Source organism: Mirounga angustirostris, unplaced genomic scaffold, assembly GCF_029215605.1.
Source record: "Mirounga angustirostris isolate CCGP_5_RB_7025 unplaced genomic scaffold, mMirAng1.0.hap1 SCAF_9, whole genome shotgun sequence".
Lineage (NCBI taxonomy): Eukaryota > Metazoa > Chordata > Mammalia > Carnivora > Phocidae > Mirounga > Mirounga angustirostris.
In genome coordinates, this window is record NW_026991717.1 from 63,221,511 (window position 1) to 63,235,585 (window position 14,075).

The 14,075-nt window shown below is 43.5% G+C and overlaps 1 protein-coding gene across 12 annotated transcripts in view; it reads right to left on the minus strand.

Moving 5' to 3' along the window:
• Positions 1 to 14,075, minus strand: part of EIF2AK4 (eukaryotic translation initiation factor 2 alpha kinase 4) — a 109,015-nt gene that overhangs the window by 44,528 nt on the left and 50,412 nt on the right. For all 12 annotated transcript variants that reach the window (XR_010405060.1, XR_010405058.1, XR_010405059.1 and 9 more), the window contains 7 exons: positions 12,906 to 13,012; positions 11,842 to 11,999; positions 8,195 to 8,646; positions 7,627 to 7,690; positions 5,168 to 5,251; positions 3,730 to 3,852; positions 1,220 to 1,324 (listed from right to left, as the gene is read on the minus strand). Coding sequence is in view for 9 of the 12 variants with exons in the window: in XM_045900373.3 (XP_045756329.1) it covers positions 1,220 to 1,324; positions 3,730 to 3,852; positions 5,168 to 5,251; positions 7,627 to 7,690; positions 8,195 to 8,646; positions 11,842 to 11,999; positions 12,906 to 13,012 (1,093 nt within the window). In the remaining 3 variants the exon portion in view is untranslated. The remainder of the gene's footprint in view (positions 1 to 1,219; positions 1,325 to 3,729; positions 3,853 to 5,167; positions 5,252 to 7,626; positions 7,691 to 8,194; positions 8,647 to 11,841; positions 12,000 to 12,905; positions 13,013 to 14,075) is intronic.

A 14,075-nucleotide genomic window follows, 5' to 3' on the forward strand; every position in this document is an offset into this window, starting at 1 on the left:
GCTCCTATCACAGGCACCACCATGCGTAACAGCATCTTTCACATTCTCAACAGCAGGCACTATTCTGGGGGCTTTACCTGTACTCTCATTTTATCCTGCTGCCAACTCTCGGAAGTAGGTTCTAGCATCAGGCACGTCATATAGTTGAGGTACCGGGAGGTTAACTAACCTGCCCAAGGTCACAACACAAAGAAGTGGCAGGGAAAGGATTACAGCCCTGGTCAAGGGGCCTCCTCAGCCTGTGCCTTTATCTACCCACTACTACAGCCTCCAGATATTAGGTTAAATTCTTTGGTTTGGGGATCAAGATGCCCTTCATAAGGTCCTTCCTTGGTCTTAGCACTCTTCAAAATGCCCCGCTGTTCTGCTCAGGACCACGCCCTCACTGTCCCCCTTCCATTTTCTCCCTCTCCACTCCTAACCTCACCTTCAGTTTTGTCCCTATGGTTGTTCTTACACTGATCTAAATTTCCGACCACCCTTAGAATTAATGATGTGTACTAGAGATTTTGTGCCTAGTAACTCTGACTTATAAGACTCTTCCTCCGGCACTTAAGGCCTGCCACCTATAAGACTCCCCAACTTTCCAGCATCCTCACTGCTCCCCTAACGCTTCACAGTTTTAACCAACCAGACCACATGCTGGCCTCCCAACAGTCATGTCTGTTCACCCCAGGGCCTTTGCTTATGCTGTTCTCTCTCTTTCAGATCTCTTGCCCTGGTCTGCCTTCAATCTCAGCCTGCTGGACTCCCACCCATCCTTTAAGGCCCATCCAAAATGCTAATTTCTTTATATTGCCTTTCTGGCAACTATTCTATAATGATGTCTAGGACTAGTTCTTCTGGTGTTCCATGGTTTTTTGAGCTCTATTTCCTTAAACTAACGAAAAGCCCCTCAAGGGTAAAGCATCTAGCCCAGTGGCTGGCATGGTAGACCAAACGACCAAATTATTTCATAAAGTATTATATGCCTTTGACCTAAATATCATCCACAAACCAATAATTTTATGTCTCTCAAGTGGAACATCCTCACTACAATGTATTCATCCTTTCAAAGCCTTAAGGATCATTTGTGGCTCACCCCTTCAGACTTGCAGAATTTCTTGGGGATTACAGAGCAGAGTTCAATCAACTCATAACCATGAAAGTGTTGTAAGACAGGATAATCAAGGCACCCGGGTCCATTTTTTAGGCATAGTCTAATCTGAAAAATACTCACAGTGAAGGCTAGATGGTCTGTCGCTAAACCAAAATCACCTATTTTTACATGGTCATCGGAGTCCAAAAAAATGTTGACAGGCTTCAAATCCCGGTGAATCATTCCCTGATGGAAGAGAGCAAAGAACTGTTTCCCAAGCACAGTTTATGGTTCACCTGTTTCCTCATTTCAAAGGCCAACCTTTGCAGATGCAGATGAGGTCTTCTCCCTCACACTGGCCCAGACTGTCTTGGCCTCTCCACTTGCCCCTGACTGTCCTGCCAATGACCTTGCAACCATCTCCCCGTCCACCTGCTGGTGGTCCTAGAGAAGTCAAACCCAAATGGTTCCCTGGTGGCATCCAAGGGCCCCCTCCACCAGGTTCCCAATCTCTTTCTCTCTGTGGCATCACAAAATCCTGCTGCATCTCTGGTTGGGGAGACACACACCATTTTCATTCCTTCTCCTATTCCTCTCTTCACACTATTTCCCCTGCTTCAAAAATTCTTGTTTTCTCCACTCACTTGAATTGTGCCAACAGTTCCAAGTGCCAACTCCCCTACAAAGCCTTTCAGAGTGATTCTAATTCAACTTGCATCCCCAGCACACACATAAGTGCTCAATGATTAACTGTTACATGAACTTGGCTTTCTGCCCTTCCTAATGGCATCCTTATGATGCTTACCGTTTCAGGTACTGTAATATAGGAAATAATTAAAATAATAAAAACACTTTATTGTATGATCTCCTTACTGTTACATGAAGGTAAATTTTGGCTCCTTCAAAAAAGAACAAGTCCCTTTCAAGTATGGGGTTTGCTATATGCTTGTGTGTGTCTGCATTTCTAGATGTGGCACAGCATTACATACCCAGCAGATGATTAGCAGATGCTGAGCAAATTAAGATGTAGAGGAAGAGTGCACATGCGCACAGTTCTAGTACCCCGGGTGATACCACAGTACAGAGTTCTAAAGGCCATCATTAGAATTCATTTTGATTTCCAACCTTGCAAGCTTACCCCACCAAATCATTTATAAACTAGGTGTGTAAATTACAGTCCTAGCTTTTTAGTATAAATATAGGACAGTGAAAACATTCTAAGGTTAAAGAAAATTATGCAAAGGAAAAAAACGTATTTACAATGCCCAATGCATTAGATAATCCCATTTTTAAAATGTAAGTAGTGTTTCATCCTGAAGCTAGATCCATTAGCATTTACATTGTCATGACAATTTCTAGCTTTATAAATTGTGGTGAGCTGTGTTTCTCAGTCTCATCTCTACCCTTGCTAGATGACTTTCTGGCCATGGCCCTAGGAAGGACAGGACTAAGCCAAGTAGAATCAAATAACTGGGCCTTTATTAATCACACTCACTTTATTCTAAACAACTCAAGGAATCGCCCTTGCACTTTATGTGTGTTGAAACATTTCCACTTAACTCAGAGGTTGGAGAACTCTTTTTCTAAAGGGCCAGATAAATATTTTACACGTTATGGGCCATACAGTCTCTGTTACAACTATTCAACCCACAGCTATAACACAGACACAACCGTAGGCAATATGTAAACAAACAAGCATGGCCCTGTTCTTTTTTTTTTTTTAAAGATTTTATTTATTTATTTGACAGAGAGAGACAGCGAGATAGGGAACACAAGCAGGGGGAGTGGGAGAGGGAGAAGCAGGCTTCCCGTGGAGCAGGGAGCCCAATGCGGGGCTCGATCCCAGCACCCTGGGATCATGACCTGAGCCGAAGGCAGACGCTTAACTGACTGAGCCACCCAGGCGCCCCATGCATGGCCCTGTTCTAATAAAAGTTTATGGTGGACACTAAAATTTGAATTTCACAGAGTTTTCATGTGTTATGAAATATTCTCCTTTTGATTTTTTTTTTTTATGATCCTTTAACAATGTAAAAGCTGGGCATCTTGGTGTCTCAGTTAATTAAGTATTCAACTCTTGATCTCAGCTCAGGTCTTGATCTCAGGATTTTGAGTTCAAGCCCTGCACTGGGCTCCATGCTAGGTACGGAGCCTACTTAAAAAATGAAAAAAATTTAAAGAAAATGTAGGGGTGCCTGGGTGACTCAGTTCGTTAAGCATCTGCCTTTGGCTCAGGTTGTGATCCCAGGGTCCTGGGATCAAGCCCTACGTTGGGCTCCCTGCTTGGTGGGGAGCCTGCTTCTCCCTCTCCTGCTTGCCCTGCTTGTGTTCCCTCTCTCTGCCAAATAAATAAAATCTTTTTTAAAAAAATGTAAAAGCCATTCTTAGCTCACGGGCTGTATAAAAGCAGGCAGAGGTTGGTTTGACCCCATGGCCACAGTTTGCTGACCCCTGTCCTAATCTTCAATCTTTTCTTTGAACTTTGATACCTTATACTATTTTGTCTTTTGACATGTCTGACCTATAAAAATAAATTTCAATATGCCCATAACTTTCCCTCTGTTTCTGTTTTTCTCCAATCTCACAATATTTTTTTGTCATAAGTTTTATATAAACGTAAGTTTTCAGGCATGAAATGTTATAAAGTTTACTTTCTCATGGATATATGCCAGTCCATCCAGAATCTCTCGAAAAAGCCTCCAGAGTCTGATGGTGTCTTGATATAGCCCCTGGTCAATGGTGTCACGCAAAGTGCTCTTCTCACAGTACTCCATCTGGGGACAAAAACAAATCAGGCAGCATTTGATTGTATAGGGTTTCAATTAAGGTAGACAATGGCAATTAATGTAATCCTCCATTTTAAAACATGCACTGTGGATTTTAAGTAGTTAAAGGCAAGGCTTAGGTTTTTTTTGAGAAAAGAAACCAACAGTATTTGAAAAATTGGGGGGAAAGAAGCATTATCACAGCACCCCAACATAACCATTTTAATTTTTATTATTATTATTCATTAAAAAATAAGACTTGTTTAAAATTTTTATCATAAATAATTTTTTTTTCAAATAATGAAAAAACAGAATTAAGTAAAATTTTATTTCTTTTACACGATTGTTTCCAAACCCAAATTTCCAAGAAAGGCTAATTAAAAATCTAATGATGTCAAGAGCCTTTCTCGTTTATACTTTGAATTATCGACAATGACCTTCAGGTCTAGAGCAAAACATTATAAATATCCAAACATCCAGGACAAGTCTCTTTCTCACCCCTTCTTAAATATTAATGTATCAGAAAACAATGCAGTATCATTTACATCTTCAATCAGCACGTAGCCTTTGATTTATGAAACTGGCCTATGGGTTTCAAACCAGTGCCAGAGTTGAGATCTCTCATGAAGAAGGATTTCACTGTTTTTAAAGAGAGGACCATCCCCTCATGCTCTGAATAACCACCTCCAGATTCTGACTCATCCTCGAGCCCTCACGAGGGCTGGTGATTCCCAGACTGTGATCCTACCACACCTCCAGACTCACCTCCCCTATGTCCTTCTGACTCATAGCTGTCCAGAGACTGAATGCACGGAGTACAGACTTAACAGTTAGTGGTTTAGAGGACAAATGCTTTATCCTGTGTTTGAGTGGTATCTCAGAGATACTTATATTATGGAATAATTAAAAGCAGCCACCTAATTAGTCTCTTTGGAAACACCACACTTGTCTGAGGCTTTGCTTCTGGCACATACCACTGTGTCTGACATTTAAAGATCTGCCTACTTACCGACAGGACTGCAAATACTCTTAAGGCCCCATGGCCCTATTCACTTGCGGGGGAGGCAGAGTGTTCTTAAAGATGTGATTTCTCTTACTCTTCACAAGTCACTGAGATGGCTGGATGCGCACAGAATGCGAAAAGAAACTTGCCTGAGCGCTGTGACTGGGGGATCCAGGATGAGAACTTACACAGCCTGAGTCCGGAGCCCATAACCACGGCCCTATGCCATCTCCTGCTACTTGCTCTAGCCTCCTGCAACATCCCCACCAGCGACCACCGGGAGGGGCTGTGACCCGAGCCGCACGCACGCCAGGGCCTCACCTGGATATACAGGTAGTGCACGGCTTCGACGGCCGCCGATGGCTCACTTTCATGGCAACTGCTCTTCCCACTGCAGTCTTCATCCTAATCCAAGAGGAGCGCGGGGGAACTCATAAATGGGACATGACCATCACCATCCTCAAGTCCTTTGTGCCCGCCCCGCCACACACCCGGACATCCTGTTGCCTCAGAGGGGAGGTCTGAGCAGAACGCAGCCACTGTCCTTTAGGTGCTTCCAGCATTTAAAAGGCAACTGCGCTATTACCCGACTCTACTGTATAGTTTACAGGTATGTCACTATATAGCATAATGATGGGGGCAAATAAGAAATAGGTAGGTATTACAGTTGTGCGATCTACAGAAAGATTCCAAGTCAAGTCCATTCTTTCTTACCATGGGTATCTTTTTATGGGTAAGAAAGGCAGAATGTGTACAGGCTAATATTTTAAGGTTTCAGACTTAATGGAATACCTTTCTTTGCTGGTAGGCTTACTTTGGAAGCAGAAGATGAGAGATCCATCTTTAGCTAAATCAACTTAAATATGATGATATTACCAAAAGGCACACCGCCCTCGGGGCTGTACCACTGAGGGAAAAGCACCCGGCTGCCACTTAACTGTGACTGATCTTCTGGAATGCTTTTCCACACGGCTAGTCTATTCTTCCCATACAGCTCATTTTCTTACTCTTGTCCCTTTTTTTTTTCCCCCAGTTCTTTTGGGGATGCCTGGGTGGCTCAGTTGGTTGAGCATCTGCCTTCGGCTCAGGTCATGATCCCAGGGTCCTGCGATCAAGCCCCACATCGGGCTCCCTGCTCAGTGGGGAGTCTGCTCCTCTCTCCGCCTGCCACTCCCCCTGCTGGTCTCTCCAATAAATAAAAAAAAATAAAGTTCTTTCATTCTTCTCATAAATGTTTTTAAGTATTTCCCCTCAACACCACCACCTGGGGGAAAAGGACTGGCTGAGGAAAAAGCATTAGGTAGCATTTGGTGGTTTCTGATTTACAGTTTGTTTGTGGAAGCATTTCTCAACATTTTTCCTTTAGCAAAGGAAAAAAAAAGCCCCCCTGTTCTGCAAACAATCAAGTTCTACTCCTGAATCATTTACATACCCTGGGGATTATCTGTAGAAGACTGTTAATCTCTTGGAGGCTTCCACTCATCAATTAGAATGCCCCTGGGATGTTGCCCTTAACTGAGCAAAACCAGGATTATAAATTTGGTGCTCTCATAATAATTAAATGCATAACTAATGCTAAAATCAAAGCAGTTGGTTATAATTTATAATTTTTTAAAAGATTTTATTTATTTATCTGAGAGAGAGAGAGAGAGCATGTGCGGGGTGAGGGGCAGAGGGAGCAGCAGACTCCCTGCTGAGCAGGGAGCCCAAAGTGGGACTTGATCCCGGGACTCCAGGATCATGACCTGAGCCAAAGGCAGATGCTTAACTGACTGAGCCAAACAGGTGCCCCTATAATTTATAAATTTAAACCAAACGGACTTTAAGGTGCTTTTAATAAAAGAAAAGGGGGGGGGATTACTTCTAAAAAATGCAGGGGAATACATTCAAACCTTACAATTAATTTAAGTGCTTATCTAACAGGGTGTACATGTAGACCTTTCTTTATCTACTATGAATACAGGCTTATAACTGCTTGTAATTCTGTTTTTATTTCTGGAAATACAGTCATGGCACTCAACCCCCTCTCATGGAAGTTTCCTCTACACCAACAACGGACACTCCTAGTTGTCAGTGCCATGCACCAGCATTCAGGGGCTCTGCTGGTCTGGGCAGAAGATGCAAAACTGAGTGGGGTCCAAGGCCTGGAACAGTGTTTTTCAAACTTTTCAGACCATGGTCCACATGAAGAAATGTTATTTTATATCACACTCAGTTCACATACTCACGTGAGACATGGTGTACAAACAGGTTACCTTTCCTAGTGTGATGCACGGTCTCCACTCTTCCCTACAGCACTAAAATAGTTGGTTGTGGCCCTGAAAACTGATTTCATAGCCTGTTACAGGATCATGACTCAGTGCTAAAACACTGTTCTAGATGATGGTTTATGAGAATAAATAACCTGGATTAATTGACCATAGAGGACAACAGAACTCTACAATAAGGCTGTTTTAATTACTTAAATCAATCCCTAACCCCAACCACATCAAGTACCCCCAAATCTTCTAGGAGATAGTTTTCATTTAAAGAAACAAAACAAAACAAAACCAGCATGTCAATTTACTCCTCTCTTCTAAAAGCAGTTATGTTCGGTTATGTGGACAAATTAAGGCCCATAAATAAACACAGGCGTAGCATATACATTAAATAATCATGTTTCTATATCTGCCTATCAGAGTGAGGCTTTACTGTTCCACCTGGAGCTTCTAACAACAAACACTTGTTTTCTTACATGCCCACCCCTGATAAAACGGTGTAATTTCTATTTATATATTTACCTGATTCTGACTCTTACTGTTCTCATCTTCAAAGATGATATCACTGTCAGAATCTGAAGCAGGTCTTAAAAACAGAAACGGAGAAATTATAAAGAAATCAAATTCCCTATTATAATTCCATAGCTAAGAGTTAAGATCAACTGTATCCAACTGGATAGGATGAAATCAAACGAGGAAAGTCAAGATGGATCTGGGTGGCTTCTGAGATGCACAAACTTTAGGATCTTAATTCTTGACTTTTTAGAACGGCAGTTGGCCCTATGTCAAGATTCCAGGTTAGTTTTTAAATGTACCAGAGTTGGAAGCCCTTATCCAAAAGAATGCTCTTTAAAAACTTTCTATCAATGGTACTAAGATGATGAGGTATTGAAAGGAATTTCTATTTTTCCTTTCTCCAGGGTCTGGATTTTGGAGATCTTTTAAAGACTGTAGGGAATAAACCCCTTTGGACTGAATCTGGTTCCTCTCTAAACACACAGTTCTGTACCTCAACATGGTGACAGCCTGGGTTTCTAACAGAATCCCCGCTCCCGGGGCGTGGGCCTTGCACCCCCGCTGATGCTCTTACAGGAAGGGTTGGGGGAAGACGCCCTCGTGCTCGTCCTCATCGTCGTCCTCGTCCTCGTCGCTGCTGGAGCCCGGGCCCGCGGCGGGGAAGCGGGCGCTGGCCGAGCGCTCGCCCGACGTGCTCCACTCCACCGAGCTGAGGATGGGCGGGGGCGCGGCGGCCTCCAAGCTGCCCGGGCCGTCGGGGCCACTGTTGTGCGCTGGCGGCTGGGACGAAGCTCGCCCATCCCGTGCCTGGGGCCGTGAGTCCGAGTCTGAGTCCAGGGGCAGCATCCCCGGGCCCACCGGCCGCTCATATCTCTCGATCCAGGCGTTGTAGTAGCGCACGATGTTCTCATGGTGCAGGCGCGACAGCAGCGTCACCTCGCCCTTGATTCTGCGGAAGTGCCTGCTGGCCGGGTTGATGGGTATGCGCTTCACCGCGTAGCAGCAGCCGTCCAGCTTGTTCTGCACCTGCCGCGGGGAGGGGAGGGGAAGGAACCCGGTGCCCGTCAGCCACTGGGAGCCTCGCAGACCAGCATTTGTAGCCTGTCACCCCATGCCCTCCCAAGGGGAGCCCAGAGTTCTCAGTGAGAAGCAACAGCTATAGTCCAGAGCCACACAGTTCGACTTCTTACACTGGATAAAGTCTTGACTGCCGAAATCTGTAGGAAACATCTCACCCCAAACGACACCTATATTTAGTTTAACAAGAGACCTGGAGAAAACATGACCTCCATTTTAATCATTAATTTTACCGACAATTACATTCCTGCTTTTCCAGTATCACACCTGATATCTCAATTCTAAGAAATTATTATTTTAACCCTGTTTAAAAAATACTAATTATCTGGGCGCCTGGGTGGCTCAGCCGTTAAGCGTCTGCCTTCGGCTCAGGTCATGATCCCAGAGTCCTGGGATCGAGCCCCGCATCGGGCTCCCCGCTCCGCTGGAAGCCTGCTTCTCCCTCTCCCACTCCCCCTGCTTGTGTTCCCTCTCTCACTGTCTCTCTCTCTGTCAAATAAATAAAATCTTTAAAAAAAAAAAAAACTAATTATTTTGGGGGCACCTGGGTGGTACATTCCTTAAGTGAGGACTCTTGGTTTCGGCTCAGGGCATGGTCTCAGGGTCATGAGATCCAGCCCTGTGTTGGCTCTGTGCTCAGCAGGGAGTCTACTTGAGCTTCTCTCTCCCTCTCCTTCTGCCCCTCCTGCTCATGCTCACGGTCTCTCCCTCTATATCAAATAAATAAATCTTAAAAAAAAAATACTAATTATTTTCTAAAGTCAATATGAGGTTTCAGAACTTTAGTTTCTCTCCAAGCTTTTTTTTTTTTTTTTTACACTTCAAGTCACTAAACACAAATTAAATTCCAAAAATGTTAATCTGAATACAATTTCTAATTCCGGACTTATCAAGCAGTGTAAACTTGGGCAAATGATTTAATTTCCTTGAAACTCCATTTTCTCATCTGCATGTACACCACTCCCCTCACCTCAGAGGTGACAGACTTTAGGATAAAATGCGTGAGGTGAGTAAACCACTTATGACCAAGGCCTCACTGAGCAACGGGCTCAGTAAAACGAGACTGGTATCAACACAATTACTGCCCACTGATTTTGTTTGTACTAAGATGTTTGTTACTAAGATTTATAACTGATGATATGTTTTAAGACCAGAATAATGTGATTAAGAACACAATAAAATAAAGACAAGTAAAATACAAGAGAAAGTTTCAAAGACTCCACAACCTGCACAGAGACCCTTTCTCCTGGGCAGTCACAGGATGCCACTGGGTTGACTGAAGTTAACTTTTACAAAATTCTGCTCATGAGAACATTCTGGACCCAATATGCAGGTCAAATGAGGTGATGAAAAGGAACAACTCCCATGGGCAGAGGGAGGAACTAGTTGATTACAAAATACAAAATAAAGCATCATTCTCATAGGTTTCAATTAGAATGAGAAAGGACTACTATAAAATTGAGTTTCAGATTACCTTTGTGTGGAAAGTGGCAAAAAACCATGCTTTTGAGTAGAACAGATATAGGTATGAATGCTGATTTATCTCTTACTGCATGTAGGTAACCTCATACAAATTATGTGACTTCTCTGAAGGTCAGTTCCCTCATCTGAAAAATGGGGATAATACTTATTTCGTAACAATGTCCTGAAACTGAAAGACAAGGTTTGTGAGCCACCTGGCACAGAACCTGAAATATGGAACATGCTCCAAAAAGCTATGGCCCGTGTTCTTTTACTGCTACAACATTAATAGAGTAGGAAACAGTGGTTAAGTCTTGGCACTGTCTTCGACCTTGAGTCTCAGAACACATCACGAATGCCTGGAGTCATTGACCGGGGTGTGGAGCTCACTACACTGCAAACTCCCAGGGATTCACTTATTACAGTGGAAAGGTACCTGAACCATAATGGGGCCAACTGCTCATGAAATGCCAGATGACTGAACAGAATGCCCTACCCTAACCCGGAAAGAGAGATGGAATGTGAGGGCTGTGGCCTCTCAGAGGGAAAAACCACAAGAGAACTTAGGAACTTAAATTACTAGACGTTTTCATTATATGAGCCTACTCATCATTTTTAAGTACTTGTAAGGAAATGGGAGTTTGATAATGTCTCACGTTCAAGAATTGAAAATACAAACAAGTTAAAGGACCTGATCAAAATTACGGCGAGAGTTAAAGGAATAATACATACATCAATCACCCACTCCCCTGAACAGCACTGGGATTACCCAATCAAGATATCTGCCACAGTAGGTCTATTTAACCACCTAACTATAATGTCTACACTTGCATGAAGAAAGTTGAAAATTTTCCATGATCCTCTAACTTCCTTTTGGGAAGCTTAAGATTGTCTTTCTGTCCCTGATTACCACAGAAAACCTTTTTATTTTGGGGGTTGTTGTAAAAGACCTTCCACAGTAATACCAGTAACCCTTCCTAATAACACTCTCAGAATCCTCAACAGGCATAAATGCCCTCTTGATGGTGGGCCATTCTATTCTGTGAAAGGTAACATGTCTTATATGGATTTAATCAACAATATTAGCCTGGGCCTCCTAAAGTCAAAATACTTAAATTACACAAGAACAGCTGAAATCTCCTTCTCAAAGGGCAGGTAATCACAAGTCACCCAAATAGACCAGAAAGCAGAAGAGAAAACCTAAGAAAAGCACACCTTCATAACGCACCACTGATTTTCTTTCTCAGTAACAGCTGGAAAGTGAAAGCTACTGAGACCATTTGGAGCCATTTCCCAGTGAATTCCACCTCAGCTCTAACCTCGCAGCCCTTTTATCCACAGCACCTCTACAAGCAAATGGGACCAAAAGGACAATTTTCTTTCTGAACCACAGCACAGCAAAATGGTCTTGACGTAGAGGGCCTGGCTCCACTTAAGCCCTGGGAGAATCATGTGGTTTTCTCGTTAATGCACTGTATCAAGCAAGGAGGAGGAAATGATGCGTTCTTAATGTGTCCACTGCGACTTTAAGTAAAGCCTTTAACTCTGCGAAGGCGACGAAGATCATAGTTTCAAATGGGCATATTTACTTCTCTCCCCACTCTCAAAAAAGAGCTCCCTAAGTCTGCGGAAAGGGAACCAAGAAGGAACTCGGAGGGGCCTGGGCACAACTCCACAGCACACCTTGATGACCGCTCCGAAGGCTCCTTTGCCGAGAAGCTGTAATTCTTCAAACTCAATGAAATACCGGGAAAACGGTCTCTGTGTCTCACTGAAGAATGCGGCACTGGGTAGCTGTTTACTAGGAATAACAGTCTCAACATAATCTTGTCCTCCAGAATCTGAGATAAAACAAAATGGGAGAGGCAAACAAGGCATCAGAAAAATAGTGAGAAGGGCGCCTGGGTGGCTCAGTTGGTTAAGCGACTGCCTTCGGCTCAGGTCATGATCCTGGAGTCCCGGGATCGAGTCCCGCATCGGGCTCCCTGCTCGGCAGGGAGTCTGCTTCTCCCTCTGACCCTCCTCCCTCTCATGCTCTCTGTCTCTCATTCTCTCTGTCTCAAATAAATAAATAAAATCTTTAAAAAAAAAAAAAAAAAAAAAGAAAAAGAAAAATAGTGAGAGATGCAAAACCCAACAGCAAAGCCAGGGCTGGAAGAAGAGGACCCAACCCGTAGTTTGAACAAGGACCTCTTCCCTGGCACGGACCCTTCAACACTTTTCTCCACCTCATTCTTCTTCAAGTAGGTAGAATATACCCAGGTTATGGGCGGGGCTAAGTCAGAGAGACACACACACACACACACACACACACGGACCACACACAGACAGACACACACACACACAGACACACACACCCACAGTAAAGGAATGACTACTCGATAGAGCCAGAACCCGAACCTGGGTCTCCTGACCCATCCCCAGCTCTACTGAGGTTCCTTAATCTGTTCCTTGAGCAGCAACAGGGAAATCTACTTCCGTGGCAGTAAGGTGACGGGACCAGAAGGGTACCTGACACTAAGAGAGGCTACCCCAACGAACACTCCAACCATCGAGGCTGGGGAAACCAGGACGGCAAAACAGTTCTGTGCACACGGTACACATGCAATGAATGGATTTATGTGCAGCTCAGCATAAAATAGATAAAAAAATGATCCAGGCAGTCTGTTCCAGCCTTAGGCTTCTGCGTTCTTTAAAAATAATTTATGTCAAACAGGCTTTCAAGAAAAGAGTGGTAACAGACTCACCTTCAGGACTTTGTTCCAATAAAGACATTTTTGGCTGCGGACTGATAAAGCTGTGTTTCAGCAATTGCTGGGCATTCCATCTTTCCTTGTCATCCAAGCAAACACACCTCAGTGAGAGGGAAGAGAGAATCTCAGCGACACAGAAAATGATCACTGATCTTGTTAATCAAAGGGTTTATTTTTTATTTATGGGTCTATTTTAAGGTAAATACACATTAGAGAACTCATGTTGTTTATGGACCCAAATGCACTCTTAAGTGAAAACACGCTGAACACCAGGCTGGGTGTAAGTGGGGAATCAAAAAATATATAGTCTCTGCAGCGCCTGGGTGGCTCAGTCATTAAATGTCTGCCTTCTGCTCGGGTCATGATCCGAGGTTCCTGGAATCGAGCCCCGCATCAGGCTTCCTGCTCGGCGGAGGCCTGCTTCTCCCTCTACCACTCCTCCTGCTTGTGTTCCCACTCTCGCTGTGTCCGTCAAATAAATAAATAAAATCTTTAAAAAAAAGACAAAAAATATATAGTCTCTAGGAAGACTTACCTCATGGAAGAATTTTTTTTCATGGGTTTAAGATAGCACAAGTTACAAATTTTCACGCCCACTAAATAGTTCAGTGACTTGCCATCCTACACTAAGCTTCTCCAGGGACCAGTGAAAACCAAAGCTTTCCAAAAGAAAAGCAAATCTGATGGCTGATGCAGCGTGGGGGCCCAATATGACAAACTTTGGATGAAGCCTGTTCATGGTATGATGTAACTTGGTAACAGTTACAGACTACTTTTTAAAAAGTCCCACATTTTACCATATACTTCTTTTCATTCTCATTCCTAGAACCTTGTTTCTAATAAGTGTAAGTCTTTTTTGTTCTTTAGTGAAGACAAGCCATACCTTTAACCCAGTGGTTCTTAAGGTGGGGTCCCTGACCAGGAGCATCAGTACCAGTATGACCTGGGAATTTGTTACAAATTCTGTTCTAACCCTGTCCTAGTAAATCAGCAACTTTGGTGGTTTGGGCAGTAATCTGTGCTTTACCCTGCTGTCCAGGTGGTTTCTGAGAACCACACTGTTCTAACTAATATAAACTCTTTGATTTTTATGACAATGACCCAAGTAGCACCACTTGGTGGCACCTGACCCTAATTACCAACAATGAATTTAAAAGAACCAAC